This window comes from Mesoplodon bidens (assembly GCF_964165515.1).
Source record: "Mesoplodon bidens genome assembly, chromosome: 13".
Taxonomy (NCBI): Eukaryota; Metazoa; Chordata; class Mammalia; order Artiodactyla; family Ziphiidae; genus Mesoplodon; species Mesoplodon bidens.
The window spans coordinates 38,897,233-38,915,759 of record NC_138169.1 but is presented as its reverse complement, the minus strand read 5'-3'; the positions used below and the strand labels follow the sequence as shown (position 1 = coordinate 38,915,759).

The following is an 18,527-nucleotide window of genomic DNA, read 5'->3' as shown; positions in this document are numbered from 1 at the left end:
TAGACTCTCACTTGTGGAGCACAGTGTGAGATTTGAAGATATTTTCCCTAATGTTCAAACACTCTTCTTTATTTCTCAGTCTGGTTGTTTTCCAAAGGTTAAGGACATGGATGATTTAAGGATAAGATCTTACTACCAGTTAAGCAGGCATTTGTGAATACTGCCAAAGAAGCATTAAGTTCCGGAACAACTAATAGTGGTGCCTAGCATAATCCCTGGCACATGGTAATACTCAAACGTTTGCTGAATGATGAACAAATGAGTTCTAAGAAGCAGAGGGGACAAGCAGCTGTCTGCATGGTATGTAACAGTCAAATGGCGCTGGGTCCATTTTTAGGACCTGCCATGCTTTGCAACCTTTCTTCAGAGATGGGCAACATTTTCCCAAATAAACCATAGTTGCTAAACTGAGGAGGCCTTACATATTAGTATTACTTAATGTAAAAAAGACATTAGAACAGCACAACAGCACATATTAGGTGTTCAATAAATGCTTGCTGAGTTAATGAACAATCCCTCAAATATAGTTTAAGCATGTTAGTCCAGAATCCATAAAGAAACTTAATAAAAAAGTTGATGAATCCCAAGTAGAAGTTCTGTAGGGCATGCTAAAACCATGTTAGTATGTAACAGTCTGAATACATTTTTATTCAATACATGCCCCTATCTAAATGGATGGAGACAAGAAGTCTAGGAGGGTATATACCAAAATGCTACCTGTGATAATCACTTTAGTAAATGAGTATGGATAGTTTTTATTTTCTTTCATCTATTTATAGTGATAGACATGACTCAAATGTTTTTTAATTCTTTTCTTTGGTGTGCTTTAATTTTCTTCCCACAAACTCTTTTTTGACAGACAGTAATTAAAAGATTCATTAATTTAGCTTAAATTCATTAACTAGGAATTTGGTAATGTAGTAGAATTTAGCTCAAAATGAGAGAGATACGCAATGACAATGCAGGCAAGCTACAAGAGAGCTGTACAGGTGAGTACTCGATCATCCTTAAAATAAGACAACCAAAATGATCTCTTCTATGATGTAAGGCAGGGAAGCCTAGTTTACTTATCTTTATACCCGCTTTGTGCACCCAGTATTAGGTGCTCAAAGTTTAGCTGAATGGAACAAAAGAAGAAACAATCAAATGAACAACCATCTTTCTGAGCAAGAATGCTCACCATGCTACATTTTTGGTTTATGTTCCAGTCCCCAAGAGTCCATTCCCTAACTACTTGCATTTTCATAAACCAGCGCAACAGCAGGCACAGTGGTGAAGATCTCAGTCTGAAGCCAAGCTACCTGGGCTCACATTCTGGCACCAGCAAACTGAAGAGCTAATGACTTGAGCAGGTTATTTACCTTCTATGCCTCAGTTTCCTCATCTATAAAATGTGAGAAGAATCACAAATCCTATTTCATAGGATCGTTATGAAAATTTTAAAGGGCTTAGAAGAGTACCTGGACCTTCATACACTGTATGAGGTTTGCTTGGAGGGGTGTACTTTTACTGCTACAAAATGGTCAGCAAATATGGGGTAATTTAGAATTAAGAACAAGGTATAGCTGGTTTCTCTTGGGCATTCTTAGGTTTGTAAGATCTTAAATTGTATCTCCATAGGTTTGTGGAATTTGATGTTATATTTTTTTCTCCTTGGCTAAAAAAAATAAACTTCAATATTAAAATTTATGGTAAATATGCTATTAAATTTATAGCACAAGTATTCTTCCTCTGCAACATACACTACATGGCAAAGTTACATACAGGTTAATGACTATTTAAGTCTGCAGTAAAGTGTGACATGATCATGCCTACATACTATTTCAGAAAATAAAAGTGGAATGGCAATGTAGAAGGGAGGGAAAAAACACTTCACATTTGAGCATAAAATTTAATTAATGCATTTTAATAGTTATATTATAGTTTCAATATAAAAGTACACAATTACTCAAAAGCATTCCAGACACTGTTTCTCACCTAAGTACTACAAAAAAATCTACTCAAATTGACAATTAATTAAAAGTTTTAAGTAGCATTTCCAAGATTTCATTTACACGTTACTCCTTTCTTCCTTAGTGATCTCTCTCCACCCTCAATATATAGGTTCTACTTACCATTTTTACAAATTTGCCATTCAAATATTATTTATTAAATTTAAAAAGAGTGTATAGCAACAATTAGCTCTAAAAGGTAACACTACAAAATCCCTTCAGGCCTTTAGCTGTATAAAATATCATTATCCTGATTTTTTACCAATAAAAAAATCAGGTCATGAAACATATTTTGGCAGCAGAGGGATTTTACTTGTTCCATATCTGTCTAAAGACTGTCTTGCTACTAGCCAGGGTAACATTTTTCCTCTTTTTTTCTCTGCAGTGCATCTAAGTTTAGTGACAGCCGCATCAGGCTTTCCTAGTCTCAGCGCAAGCTCAGTGAAAATCTGGGATGTGTAAGTGGAAACATGAGAGACCGCTTTATTTGGCAGTGCTTTGGGAAAAAAAAAGGCAGGACAAATGGCAAGGCAGTGTTTGGACCGCAGGATGAACAATCAATAGGCAGAAAGCAAGATAGAGGCCTCCTCAGCTTCTGGATCGACAATCGACAGCTGAGAGACTATTTTTTGCTATGGTTGACTAAATATGGTCAGGGAAGAGAGAGGCACAAGAGAGCCTGTTTGCCTGGGAGTGCATGTTTCAAATGCTTAGCTGCCTATAAAGCTGTAAGAGTTCAGCCTGTGGCCACTGAGGGAAGAATATAAGTTAACCTTTGTAGTGACCATGTGGAAGTCCTGACCTTGCTTGCAGACTTGACCTCTGGATATGACAAGGTAGCTTCAATACAGATCTACCATTTAATCCTGGAAACTAAAACAAACAAACAAAAATCTCACAGCAAGAAAGATGCAGAATATTTCCTGAGAAGTCAGAAGACCCCAATGTATTCTGGTGCGCAAAGAAAACAGGGTGAATGTCTACAGTTACTTGGGGGGAGCAAGGTGTGTTTTGGTTTTTGTTGGGTTTTTATGTCTTTTTTAGATTATAAAATTAACCTCCTCTGCAACTTTTTCCCCAATTCTGAAGCATTCCATCTGAGAAATAAGTGAGGTTCATTTTCTTGGCTGTGGTAGCAACCTTCCTCCGTTGCTTAACTTTCTGTCCAGCAGATACAAGGTGCTTATAACTGTGCAATACTAGTAATACGACATTCCAAATCAAATGGCCAACGCTGATTCAATTTTACTGTAGTTTTTTTTCTTTTCCCTTAAGCATAAGGGAAGGGAGAGGGAAAAGATGGCTGACTTATTTTTGTTTGTTCATTTGTTTTTCAAATTTATCTTAAAAGGTGAGGTTCTGTGTTCACTGTTTCTTCCCCCTTACTTCACCCGGCTCATGAAAAGAAGCGCTAATTCAGCAAATAGAGTGAAGAAACAATCAAGATGAGATGGCTGCTGCTGATGTGACTCTCTAGGTCTTTATCTCTCTTCCTGCTGCTAACGCTGCATGACACTAAGCTTACAGGTAACACAGCACCACAGGCCTGTACTTTTAAGGATGCTTATGACTTTCTGCATGCTTCTATTACTGCCTCGATACATGTTTTTATTGTTAGATTAAATTCTATCTGGGCACAGCCTAGTTTCACAGTTCAAGTAGAGAGCTTATGTAGTATAAAAAGGAACGCTGTTAAATATCATGACAGGTAACTCTTGATCTCAAACTTGTACAAATCCATTCCTGTCATTTACATTATTAAAGAGTTCGTTTCTATTGCTTCAGATTAAATGGTGGTTTTGCATCCCTAGTAAATCACATCCTGCTTCCAAAGTATACTATCGTTTAAAAACTATTAACTATTTCAAGGTTTAGTCAACCAAGATACTTGGTAGATCACAAAATACTTTTTAATGCCAACTCTAATAGTTGGGCACAAAAATAAATCAGAATGTGCATGGTGAAATTCCAACTCTGCATTGCTGAAACTGCTGTAGTACTGGGCTATCTGCTGCTACATTCTGATTTGCTCTCTATAAGCTGCACTAGCTTTTTATCACAGGCTGCAGAAATTCTACTTTCTGTGTCTTTTCTTCCCCTCCTTTCTCAAATAGGAAAATTTCTCATGGTTTTCTTTTAAATTAACTTTTTAATACCACAATAATAAAAGGCAACTCACCAATTACAATTTCTTTTCATGCTAAATAATCAAGCTAAAACTCAACTGCTCATAGGCTAATTACCTTTCAGCTGTTTTTAAGTGAGACTTTGGACAGTACTGTTCTGGTACTTATCCTTTATATTAAAAAAAATCAAAGAATTAAAACAACTCAGCTCACCAAAATTAGATATTAATTCATCTATCTAAATTTATATTTAACCCAAAAGGAGCACCAAAGTGCAAAATTCAGGTAAGTAACTAATAAAAAGAAAGGAACAACAAAGAAGTTTTCAAATGATCATGAGTTCTTACCTATGGCCTTAAAAAAACTAACAAATAAATCAGCATCTTTAAAAATTCAGTTCATTCACACCCTAAAAAGATCTGGTTTTTCTCCTTGTCTTTTCAACTTTAGAGTTAATATCAGAAGAAGTACTAATTGGCTGTTAAGTTTTTAATAAGATATTTAGTTTGTAAAAAGAATTTGCACCAAATTAATTATTGTCTACTTGTAGGATCTAGAAGCTAACTACAAAATAAGAAGAAATTTCCTCTGAAGACTATGAAGAAACACTAGGCTGATCTTACCAATATCTGAAATACACTCTGTAAATCCCCACTGATACTATGGATCTCTTGCAGAACCAAACCAGGACAAAGTTCAACAGATAACTGGTCAAAGTTTAGAAGTGTATGCCCACCAAGAACAAGGAAGCATGAATGGCACTAATGCCATGCCTCAGGTAAATTTGTTATAAAGTTTAGTCTTTGATAGTCTCTGCAAATGATCTACCATTTCTCTCCATCAGTAAGCTGAATGTTTTACTAACAAATGGGAAAATAAAACATTTCATGTTTTTACAGCTAACAACTTAGTAATACCTACTCAGAGTACATACTTCTTTATGTACCCATATGAACATACAATGCTATGGAATGTAAAGAAGTATGTATTTTTGGTAGGCAATAAACCGCCAAGAGGGAACTAGAATGCAGCTATGTGAATGACCTTCATATGGTAAATTAACCTAATATCAAAGAGATGACCTTTGGTAATACTAATACCAGAAATGTACCTACCACTTACAGATGGAAACTAAATGTTGCTAAGATTTATATTTTGTGAAGAAAAAAAGTTTTACTGAAGTAGATTTAAAATTATCATGAAATTCCTTTTAAATCTTTTAAGTTAAGCATACTACATTTTACATTTTTTAAATTAAGTATTCACATGATTAAAATTTGAATACAAAAGAGAAAAGAGTATTACTAGTACAAAACAATGAGGGATACACATGACCTATTTTCTGTCTCCACAATTTGACATTAATTTAAATGTATCATATCAGTAGTGTTGACTGATTTAACAAAAGCCAACTTCATTTGCATTTCAACAGCTCTTCTTCATATTTTGATAAATTTATAATTTAATAATATTAGAGGAATTTCTGAAGCAAGTTTTGCTGTTTTAGGTTTTCTTTTTGAAAGCTACAGACATAGTTATGATTTTAAAAGGCTATCTTTCAAGTAAAATTCTGCTCTCAAAGGAAAAAAAACTGGTCCTTGTCCTTCTCCCTAATCCAGTCTCCACTTTCAATGCTGTGTAAGTACTTACAATGAATCAAGACATAAGATTTATTCATGAAAAATGACAAAATTCTGGGAAATAGCTGTAAGTCAACAGGGCACATTGGTCACAGACTGCCAAATATTTAAAATAAATTAATTTATTATCTATATTATCCTTGAATTTGCTTTCTCCAAAGAGGGCACATAAAATGAAAACACTATAGTCAAGAAACCAATTTATACAGAAAGAATAACCATCTTTTATTAGTATTATGCAATTATAATTCAATTTTTTATAAATATGATAGACCTACTATATATAGTATGTTACATAATTAAAATACTTTTTTGTATTTTATATAAAATTTATTTTGTACAATATATATTTATATACTAATAAATTATAAATGATATAGCTCTTAGCAACAATTTATAAGTAGTACCTACTTTAAGCTACTATAACAGAATTTGAAAAAAGAAATACTAATATTAATATTCATATATTTTAATCATTTCTTACTAAAAGTTTTATTTTGACTGGAGTATTCAGACATGTATTACATGTATAAATTTTTTGTGTCACAGTTGAATAGAAATGGCTATAAGGTTATCCAATTTTCTGTTTAATAAAACAACTAGATAATTGTCAAAAGATGATTTTCATTTTATCGGCAGATTATAAAGAATGAGAGAATGACTATTAGATATGGTAGCATATAAATTATTGAATATTTATTGGAAGTTACAAAAAGTTCATAATTTTAAAATTCCACATTTTCAAAGAAAAAATCAGTTCAAAGCTTAACTCACTCAAGAATAGCCCTTCTTTCTGATCATCTACAAAGAGAATGGCAAAGCTGCATATTCCATTTGTTAAGTTTAACTGTACATGCCCTAAATACCAAAAACTGACAATGTATACCTCAAAAATAGAGGTTCCTCTATAAAACTACTCAAAGGGTATTACTACACCCATGTTTTATAATAAACAATTATATTCCTCATTCTTTAGGTATAAATGTTTTTAATAATTATTTTAAAACATCCCAGCAACTAAGAATCTCGTTGCTACAATATTAAGAGTATATAATCCCTAGAAAATAAAATGACAGCATCTGTTATTCATTTGAAAAGATAAAATTATACACTGATTCTAGTGCTTACAAGTTTAACTTAACATACCTAAGAGTATTTTCAATCACTCTAAAATGTCACATCTATCACTTAGATCAGCTGTTCATTTTTAACTGAGTACATATTAAACTCTGGGCATCTGCTGACACTGGTGTAACTCAAACATTTCAACTGTCTCACTGACAGGGATAACAGATGCTGACATTATCAAATGCTGTACTATTTTTTTTCCACGGCCTCTCCTTGCCCCGATATGGCCAGTATATGAACTGCCATCCAAAAGCACACTTGAGCAACTGGATCTGCTAAACGGCTCCCATATAACTAGTAAAAATAGAAGCCAGTTTTATTGCTATCATCAGCACTGAAGTCCACGCAATTTAACACCTGTTTCATTTCTATTACAATAAATGATGGAAATAATTGTAGTCACATTAATTTCACCAGCAGCATGATACTCATCAACCAACAGATGGAGAATATACTTAATATGAGAATTGTTTGAATATTGCCTGAATTAGTGTTGACCTTCTCCCAGTTTGGTTCAAAACAGATAACTATTTCTTTATATTTCACTGAGAGCACTTATAGGCAAACTATAACTGCTCAAACTTTTATTTCAAGCAAGTATTTTCAGAAGACATCCCTTCCCAATACTGAAATCCCCTTATAACAACATTCATGATTATTACTAACCACAAGTCAATGTATTATTAAAATGATAATGAGAAGTAACTAGGCAAGCTGTACCCAAAATGACAGAGAATTCAGTCAAGGAACTAGACCTTTAAAAGGGTTAAATTATTAACCTATGATTAGTAACACTACATAAGCAAAAAGAAAGAAAAATAAGCTATCATGCATGGCAGTTCCTTCCAACACAAGTCTAAGCAACACACCGAATATACGTGTCATCTATTTATAAACCAAAGCGCAGAGGTACTTTCTTAAGGCTGCTCATTCCTCCACCCCGTCAGCAACTTGCTGTTAGTCCTTAAGTATAATACTAAAAAAAGCAGCGGCAGTAGAAAAGTATGACTAGCAGTCTCTTCCCTAACCTATTTCGCTTACTTATTTGGTTTACTGCCCAAGGATAAATAGATAACGTTACTCTGATACACAAGATCTATTTGCTCTTTTAAATGGTGTGAGTTTTGAAACAGGTCACTGTCTGTATTTAAGAATTAAGCAAAAGTGTTAAAAATAAAGACGTACGTTGATAACTCCTTAATGCACTAACGACGTGTTAAAGGGTAAAGATTTCTGCACGACTAGAGTAGGGAATAATAGGAAAAGTGCCTTCAAAACATAAAGTTTTACATTCAATGGCTGAAATACTGATATGAGAATCTCTTAACATTTGTGGAAGGACCATAACCATAATTTTTCAAATAAAAAACATTTTAACTGTTCTGGGGACCCAAACTAGCAGCACTGCAATGCTTTGCTAGAGCTGGTAAAATGGAACCAAATCGCCTCTTCAATGGATTTGGTCCCCTTCAACCAGCTGTAGCTATGCATTGATTACTACAGGACAGCCAGCGTTTTCATTTATCAATATCAATCACATCAACTAATTTCAACTTATTTAAATTACTCAGATTGTGGTTTAAATCAAATAATTTGTTACTGTTAATTCTACTTGGAAGAGCCATAATGGTAAATAATGTTTATAAACAGCTTTATGAAAAATGTGTGCATGACATAAGGCTTTCAAATAAAATTATTTTATTCATTTATGGTCTCTTGGTATTAAATTTCTTATCCTTCAGAAAAGAAATGGTATTGAAATGTAGACTATGCCACACAATTAAAAAAAAAAAAACTTCCTTCAAAGGAAGAAAATATCTGGGAAGGTCACCTGAAACCATAACAGGAATGTCACTGTGGGGGCACGTACATTTTTAAATTAAAGAAAAATGTAACATTATATAAAATAAAACTCCAGAAATGTTGAGTCACTACCTTCCATATGATTAGCATTTAATTTTACTGCTATTTAATAGAACATTGATAGGTAAGGTGGAAAAGGAGATGATGACACCGCAGAGCATCTTATAGACAGACTTAAACAGAAAGTATCTAATTCTTCTGACCCTGAACCAAAAGACTTTAATCCTCAAAAAAGAAACAAAATACTAATAAGCATTGCTACCTTTTTACTTATGTAGATATTTCACCTCTCCAAACATGTTTCCTCAGTTGTAAAATGAGAAGACTTTTTTTTTTTTCTAATTCTGAGTTAAAATGGTTTCTTCTGTCTTACAACATCACTGGTCAGTACCAGGAAAGAAAAGCCAATTTTAAGAATACGAAACTTGATATAGAAAAAAAAGAACTCAAAACAACCCAAGTTACAATTACAACCAATACATAACTTGTGTTATCTTCTGATATTCTTTCGTGTCCAATTAAAATCACACTTTATTGGGCAATGTACAGTCAAAACTGCATAAAATGTCTTAAGGAAATAGGAATAAAGAAGTTGTGTACCTTTAACTAAAGCACCACTTTGTTGTAGAATGGAAGTTTTTTTCTTTCTTTTTTGTGTCACCTGACACCAATTATCTGGTTGGAGGAGTCACTGTTATAAATTTCCAGAGGAATTTTCAAGAATTAAAGAAACAGAAGTAGAATTTTTTTCCTCCTTGTATAGGCTTAACATTATTAAATATACTATGCCTATTCTCAATAAAGTTAAACAATTCAAAATATTTAAAAGTTACTTCCTAACACTTTAATTTTCAGTCTATCAAACTTTATAACTTAAAAATATTATAACCTAAATTAAATTCCCTCAAGAAAATCTCTTTTTGACCATCCTAATTTGAAATAATTGCTCTGTTTCAACTCTTGACCGTTTCTCTACAGAATTTATATTTTAATTGACCATATACTCCTGTGATATCTAACACTGTTCTGACTGTCAAATTAAGACTAACATGTATTGAGTCCCCAGTATAGTCAAGGCATTACAGGAGATACACAGATCAATATTTGTGCCCACAATTTTAACAGAAAGAAACATAAAAATGCACATACTAAGGGACAGCACAAAGCAGATTATAAGTGCAACAAAACAAAAACACAGAACAAGGAAGTATAGAGCAAACAGAAAATAACTTCAGTGATGATATATATAGGAGCTCTGGAAGAAAGTTGGTTAAGAAAAAGAAGGAAAGAAATCATAAAAGAAAAAGAAGGGAAAGGGCATCTTAATGAAAGAAAATGCTTAATAAATGAAGGAAGAGAACAGACAATTTTAGGGAGAGAGAGTAGTATAGTGTAGCTGAAGGGCAAATTGGGCAGAGGGATTTTAATTAGCAGGAGATAAAGTTAGAAAGACAGGCTCATGAAGCACAAGAAGTGAGCTTGATATATTAATACATTCTTAGATAAATCATTCACTGTCCACGTGTTCCAGTCTTGCCTCACATACAGACCGTAATACACAGAAAATAATATAAAGTGGCTAAGATCAGTGATTCTGAAGTCAGATAGGCCTTGCTCAAGTTCCAACTGTTCCTCTAGTCAGCTGCATGATCTTGAATAAGTAAATTCATCTCTTTATAAGCCTCATATGCTTCATCTATAAAATGAGGATATTAACACCTGCTTCAAAAAGCTGTTCAAAGGACTGAAATGAGATAATGCATGTACACTACTAGCGGCCAGGCATGTGGTAAATGCTATCATTATCATCTTTTATTTGAAAGGCAGGGAACATATAATACTACTGTGTCTCCTTTATAGTGCCAACGTATGAAGTGTTCAAATATTTGTAATTTGAAAAAACAAATCAAGATATAACCTAAAACACTGTCATTTATTTCATCCTAGATTATACACCGATTGTTACAGCTACCAACAACCAATCACAATAAAATCCTTTTGTTCTCTGTGCTCACCCTCTAGTGGTGATCTTAAGAAGCTAAAAAAGAGCAAAAAAAAGTAAAAGGAAACATGATGTAAAAATGCAATATGGAACCAAAGAATAAGAATTCATGGTGTTTATAGTTAATAATACCGCATTGTACATTTGAAAACTGCGAAGAGAACAGGTCTTAAAAGTTGTCACCACAAGAAAAAAAAAATTTGGAACTATGCGTGGTGATGGATATTAACTAGACTTACTGTGGCGATCACTTCACAATATATACAAATATCAAATCATTATTTTGTAACACCTGATACTAATATAATGTTATATGTCAATTATATCTCAATTTTTTAAATTTAGGGTAGATTATGAAAATAAACTTCTAAGTAAACATCTCCCTCAGTCAATATATATGGGCTTGATTCAACTATAAACAGAAGACATCTAATGTAGAATTTTCTAAAATGCTTCTCAAGGTAAAGTTGTTCCAAAAAATTCATTCATAGAAAGTTCTAGGTTAAGCAAAGCTAATAACCATTTTCCTTTTCCGTGAGACTTCGCAGACCCTTTATGAATTCTATGACTTCCCAAAAGTTTTTCTCGAACTTTAACCAGCAAGCACTTTTTTCAGTAGACCACCTATTACTATAACAATGATTGGAGGACCTCTATACTAGAAGTTTATAGGTAATTATATTGTTAATAAGAAATTAGGTAACTTAATAGTTATTTAGCCACAAGTTTAAAAATAAAATTACCATGCAAATAAATAACATGGGGCTAGAGGACACCTGAGAATGATCTTGAAGAAACATAAATCTCCAAATGGAATGCATTTTAAATTAAATCTTTAGAATATAAGCAAGTATTCCTGATACTTTATATCCATGTTTAATATATATTTAAATAGTCATTTCATAATACTTGTATTAGTTTAACCAAAAAAAAAACATATAAAACTGATCTATTTAATGAAGTTCATAACTTCCACAGACCTTAAAACAATTTAAAACATTAAAGTAAACCAAAATTATTTCCTCATAAGTATCAGAAAAAGAGAACCAGCAACAGGAAAATATTTTTAAATTGCATATAAAATAGTAAAACGTGACATCTTTACCTGGGATTTCCTCTTAGTGCAGCATGGTGTAGAGCATTAAATCCATTATTATTTGTAATGGTAACATCTGCTCCAGCTTCCAGAAGAACTGCCAGGATATCATCACGTTTCTTACTTATTGCATCGTGAAGAGGGGTATCACCTTCAGAATCCTTTTTTTTTTTAAAGTTTAAAGAGACTTTCATTAGTTCTTTTTCAATTAATCATTATATGTAATGTTAATACTTATAAATGAACTACTGAACAAAGAAACAAAAGCAGAAGCCATATCCAACAACCCGTTAATAAAACATGCTGTGTGTTAAATTTTAAAATGCAGGCAAGAAATATTAGCCTCATTATAGTAAAGAAATTCCTACTCAGTCTAGATGGAAAAGACAATAAACATGCTGTAGCTTTCCAAAGAAAATGAAAAATAAAATCAAAGAAGTACCCTCAACTATAATTTAGCAAATAACAAAATTTAATGAGGTGGAAAAGCTGCCCCCCATCACTAGCTTACAATGGCCTGCTATACCACATTCCTACCATTAATTGTTATACTCTACAATTCCACACCAAACCTACACCAGTCTTGGGAGTCCCATAGTAACGCATTTAAAGTCAGTGGTTATCAACCTTGGCTGCACTTTAGAATCTGTGGGGAGTTCTTAAAAAATCCGAATACCCAGGCTGTTCTTCAGACCAACTAAGCCAGAATCTCTGGGGGTGAAAGCCAGGCATCAATCGTTTTTCAGAGCTCCCCAGATGATTATGTTGTGCAGTCACAGTCGAGAATCATTAATCCAAATGTTTTCAAAGGGCAGGAAAGTGGCTAGTTAACTCAAAGTGAAGACAAATGAAAAACTGACAGTCTCAGTCTACATTTTTCTCAAGGTACTTTTTTCATTAATCAATGATTTAGCAATAAGTTGTTATTCACTATCAGTCATCTGGATAAATGGGTAATTTAGACCTTTTTCATATCACAGTCATAAATACTATTCTCAGTAAAGCCATATATAGCCTATCCTACGGCATATACCACGGATGCCAAATCCAGTCTTCCACCTATTTTTGTAAATAGTGTTACTGGAACATAGCCACACACATCCATTTATGTATTATCTACAGCAGCTTTCAGGCTACAATGGCAGTGTTGGATAGTTGTGATAGATATCATATGCAAGCCTAAAATATCATCCAGCCCATTACATAAAAAAGTTTGCCAATCTCAGGTATTTATTCATCCACACACATAAAAAATTCCCAATACAAGTTCAATCCAACAATCCAACTTCTATCCGCCTATCTGGTGGCAATAAAAATTCACAGTCTCCAACTTGAGATGGGCTCTTAACATGGCTGGCATAAGCTTCTACAGGTCCTCATCTATCCTGCCTTCTGTTCCCCACAGTAGCTATTCCAAACCTTCATCATTCTTCTCAGTCACCCTTTCTACACCTACCACTCCCCACTCACTCTCAACAGATGACTTTGCCTCCCATCCAAGACAAAAAAAGTTAGCAGGTATAAATTCCCACTCCTTCAACAGATTAACTCCCCTCAATTCCTCCCCCTATCCTCCAATCCAGCCATCCACTCAGAAGCTGTCGGTTCCCTACTCCATCAGCTCCAAAATGGATATACCTCAGAAATATCAGTCTGTAGTAACCATCTAGCTAAACAAAATCTCTGATTCTTTCAGTTCTTCTCAAACCCTCAGTCCCATTACTCTGGTTCTTCTTCTTCACTACTTCTCTGAGATCTATCCAATTTAATTCACCTGGTTGCCAAAACTTCAGATGGGAAGAATCATTTCTTAGGTGACTCTTCCTTCAAAAATTAGGTCCTACTACAAATCAATCCTAAAACCCTATATATATTTTCCAAATCAGAAAATCTTCCAAGACTGGATTAATGACTAGACCCAGACTCTAAGATAAATTAAGCTACAATTAAAATACTTTTGATACCTCTGAAGTAACTATAATGAAATGGTGAAGCTCACTGTCATGATCAATAAAGTTAAATCAAATCAACTCAGAGCTGATATTTTCACAAGTCCCCATCCCCAATTCCCCCAAACAAAATCGATTTACTGACACTTCCTTAAAAAAGTCTTTTCTAAGAAGGAATAATTGCCAATTTTATGACATTCTATACCTTCAGTATCATTTACTATGACTGATCATACAAAAAAGAACTGAAAACAAAAGAATGCTTACCACAAAACCTAGTACTTCCATTTAATAGAATCCTAGCAGTACCTGAAGAATATATTCCTTTAAAGGTTTTACCTGAAGACTGGGATGACAGCCAAAGTCCAATAAAGTCTTCACCACCTGAAGGTGACCTTTATTGACAGCAATATGAAGTGGTGTCTGCCGGCGCTTGTTTCGTGCATTCAGATCAGCGCTGCCTCGGTGCAGCACTTCTATAACAGCACCTTCATCTCCAAAAGCTGCATGGTGAACGGCTCTATCTCCATCTTTATCCTAAACAGCAGCATTTAAATCTGAGTCAGTGAGTGAATATTTTAGAAAGAAAAATAAAACTCAAAGCTATAATAATTCATCAAGAACCATATTAATGTGAGAAAAGAAAACAGAAAACAGAATGGAGCCAACAAAATAACTAGAAATTCGCTTGAATCGTGATTAACTCCAAAGATAAATGATGATCTGGATCATTATATCATGCACACATATACCAGACCAATAGTTATATCAGAAGTAGCTTGATTCTTCAGTACTCCTAATTTATCAGCCATGATGGTAAACCAACATTAGAAAATGTTAAATCACGACACAACTATATGAAGTTTTTTTCATTTTAAAAAATGTTACACAGATTTTTTAATAACATAAAAATTACGCTAGTGATTGAGTAATTAAAAAAAAAAAAAGAATGAATGCCGAACAGTATGATCTCAGCTAGCTTTAAGGGGGAGAAATATATCAACATGTTAACATTGGTTATCTCTGGCTGGTGAGCATACACTTTTCTGTATATTTAAGAACAGAAAAAAAGTAAGTATTTCACTTGAAGATAAAAATGAAACATAAACAAGTACAATTCTATACATCCAAAATTCCAAAACTATTTCAGAGGAATCCAGTAGCAATGCCTCACCTTCTGCTGGCATATTTCTGAGGAGATGAGAGGTAGAAAAAGACCCAACTGCTTTAATTTTTTTCAAATGCAAGAAATTGCTTTAAAAAAAAATGCTTGTACTGCACCATAAAGATAATATGCACAGTCCATACCAAAAAGAGCCTCATTACCTTGCTAGATGCAGATGGAGAAGGATATTATAAGGGTATTGTCTTTATTCCATACACATCTCAAATTTTAACACCCAGATGTAAGCATACTCTCAGACTTTCTCCAACCCATGGTAGCCCCTGGTGGACTCTAGTTTTTGCAAGTGATCTGAAACTCCACATGGCACTCGAGCTTATCTGAACTACTTTTCAAAGATAACACAGATAAATACCGCTGTGGTTAAATATATTTAAAACAAATGAACAAAACAGTTGCTGAATTCAAAACAGATTTTGGTCTTTGCATATTTTCTCAAACAGATACTAAAAGTAAAACCACTCAAGTAGAAGTCCATGACGACTTGACAACCATTCTTGAAAAGGTAGGAAACCAAGACTCAAGAGTACTTCTACCTTACTAACATTCCAGCTAAACAAGGTTAGGAGTTTTTGTTACCTCTTAACATTAAGCATAAAGGAACTGGCAAACTACCACAGGAAAGATTTAAGATTCAACTCTTGTGCCTCTGAGTAGCATTATATTTAAACATTCCAGAAAAACAAGCTTTTTACAAAAAAAAATATGTTTGTGTGTATGTATTGTTGACCTCTCTAGTAACACATTTCAGTATTTCAGAATCTTAGATGTAAGATCTTCCTAACCTCCAATCTGGATTTATTTTCTGTTATAATTTTTAAGCCTATCTAGTGGTACTCCTAGCATTAAAAATGGGAATCCACTAACACTCACTGAATAAAAACAGGAACTATTTATGAAGTGTACCATATATTTATGATTGTTAGAAAACTGCTACCGAAACACTTTTATGCAGGTTCCGTCAACAATTTGTTTACATTAAAAAAAACCTTAAAATCCAAATATATGTCAAAGGGAAATACATAAGGAAAGTTTAAAGATTTTGTAAAATACATATACACACTAGAAAACAATTAATTTCCAGATTTTTTGTTTATTTGTGGGTTTTTGGGTTTTTTTCTTTTTTCTTTTCTTCTTGCGGTAGGCGGGCCTCTCACTGTTGTGGCCTCTCCCGTTGCGGAGCACAGGCTCCAGACGCGCAGGCTCAGCGGCCATGGCTCACGGGACCAGCCGCCCCGCGGCATGTGGGATCTTCCCGAACCGGGGCACGAACCCGTATCCCCTGCATCGGCAGGCAGACTCTCAACCAGTGCGCCACCAGGGAAGCCCTAATTTCCAGATTTTTATTCTAAATTAGAAAATCTCAGTTGAACAAAGACCTTAATTTACAGGTTTTGTTGCTTTCTTCCGAATTTATCTTAAATATTCCAAAAAACCTCAAACATTGAGGTCATTATTCTGTCTTTGATACTGCCAACAAACGAGATGTTGAGGGACAACACAATAGCTCACTCCCAAAAGGTTACCTAAAAAGATCTGCAAAGGGGCCTCAAATTAAATCTTAAACTGATCTTGTTTCTTTCTATCCCCTTGCTCCTTTGTTTCCTCTCAACCTCCAAAACCTGCTCTTGCTCCACTCTTCCCTATCTTAGCTCATAAAACCACAGACTGTACAGTCAACAAAATCAGCATCTGTAGGTCATGCTCACCTACTTCCTTTCCCTGAACCCCTAGGTCAAACACCAAATTCTATGGCTATCTATTCTCTCTTGTCCAATTCTACAGCTAATTAATTCAGACCTTCCTTCATTCTCATTCACTTGACCTACTGTCATATCTCACCCAGCATTCTTACCCCAATCTATTCTTCACACAAAAAACAGAATTCTCTTTGTAAAATACAGAATTTATGTTTAAAACTCTTTAATGTAACTCCACTATATAAAGAACAAACCTCTTTTTTTTTTTTTTTTTTTTTTTTGCAGTATGCAGGCCTCTCACTGTTGTGGCCTCTCCCGTTGCAGAGCACAGGCTCCGGACACGCAGGCTCAGCGGCCATGGCTCATGGGCCCATCCACTCCGCGGCATGTGGGATCCTCCCGGACCGGGGCACGAACCCGTGTTCCCTGCATCAGCAGGCAGACTCTCAACCACTGCGCCACCAGGGAAGCCCAAGAACAAACCTCTTTTAAAGCCTACTTCTGTGGACCATTCCAGACTCATCTGCTGCCATGTTCCCTCATATATAAAACTAACTTACCAACTTATTTCACCCCATATGTTCATGTGCTGCTCTCAGACTTCAATGCTCTTATTCATTACCTTTTTGGTTTGAAAATACACATTCTTTAAAACTCAGCTCAGGTAACTCCTCTCCTATGAAACTTGCCCTGACTCTCACAAAATTATTTTAACTCTTCTTCTGTCATATCACTAATCACACTACAGAATAATAATTTGTTTGCAAGTCTGTCAGTTTTATTTGACTGTGAGCTTCGTGCAGGCTACGACTGCGTCTTAATCATCTTTATTCCCAAGACGTATCATAGTACCTACTACTAGTAAGAACCAAAATGGGTGTTGAATTGAATCCTTAATATGCCTTAATAACAATCATGCATTTTTTTTCTCAATCATTTTTTAATGATTTTTGATTGTGGTAAAATACAAATAATATACTTGCGTCTCTGCATCTAAAATAAGTCTCCTATAAACTGCGCACAGTTAGAATATTTTTTTTAATCCATTCTGCCGTCTCTGTCTTTTGGAGTTTAATCCATTTAAAGTAATTACTGAGAAGGAAAAACTTCCATAATTTTGCTATTTGTTTTCCATATGCCATACAGCCATTTTCCCCCCTCATTTCCTACATTACTGTCTCTTTTGTATTTAGTTGATCTTTTGTAGTGCAATATTTTAATTTCCTTCTCATTTCCTTTATGCTATAACTGTTTTCTTTGTGGTCACCACAGGGATTACAATCTAATTTGAATTTATACCAGCTTAACTTCAACAACATACAAAAACTCTACTTATTTACAGCTCCATCCCCACCCCTTTCAAGTTACTGATGTCACAAAATTACATCTTTGTACACTGTATGCCCCAAAACACAAGCTAATAACTGCTTTTTAAAAATCCATCAGTCTCTTAAATTATGTAGAAAATAAGATGTGGAGTTACAAACTGTTGTTAAATAATGCTTTCTTTTATAATTGCCCTTGTATTTGCCTTTACTGAGATTTTATTTCTTCACATGGCTTCGGGTTACTGTCCAATAATCCTTTCATTTCAACCTGCAGGACTCCCTTTTGGGATTCTTACAAGGCAGGTCCAGTGGCAACAAACTCCCTCAGCTTTTGTCTGGGAATGTCTTAATTTCTCCCTCATTTTTGAAGTACAGTTTTGCTAGATATATGATTCTTGGTTGACAGGGGTTTTTTTGTTTTTTGTTTCTTCCTTTTTAGCACTTTGAAGATATTAGCCCACTATCTTCTGGCCTCCAAAGTTTTTGGTGAGAAATCTGTTGAAAATCTTAAAAGGATCTAA

General features: G+C 34.3%; 1 protein-coding gene across 1 annotated transcript in view; it reads right to left on the bottom strand.

Annotated features, from left to right (window-relative positions):
* The window catches only part of MIB1 (MIB E3 ubiquitin protein ligase 1), a 119,344-nt gene that overhangs the window by 43,301 nt on the left and 57,516 nt on the right, over positions 1–18,527 (bottom strand). The window contains exons 11-12 of the mRNA XM_081252737.1: positions 14,135–14,332; positions 11,856–12,007 (exon numbers count right to left, since the gene is read on the bottom strand). Of these exons, the coding sequence (XP_081108863.1) occupies positions 11,856–12,007; positions 14,135–14,332 (350 nt within the window). The remainder of the gene's footprint in view (positions 1–11,855; positions 12,008–14,134; positions 14,333–18,527) is intronic.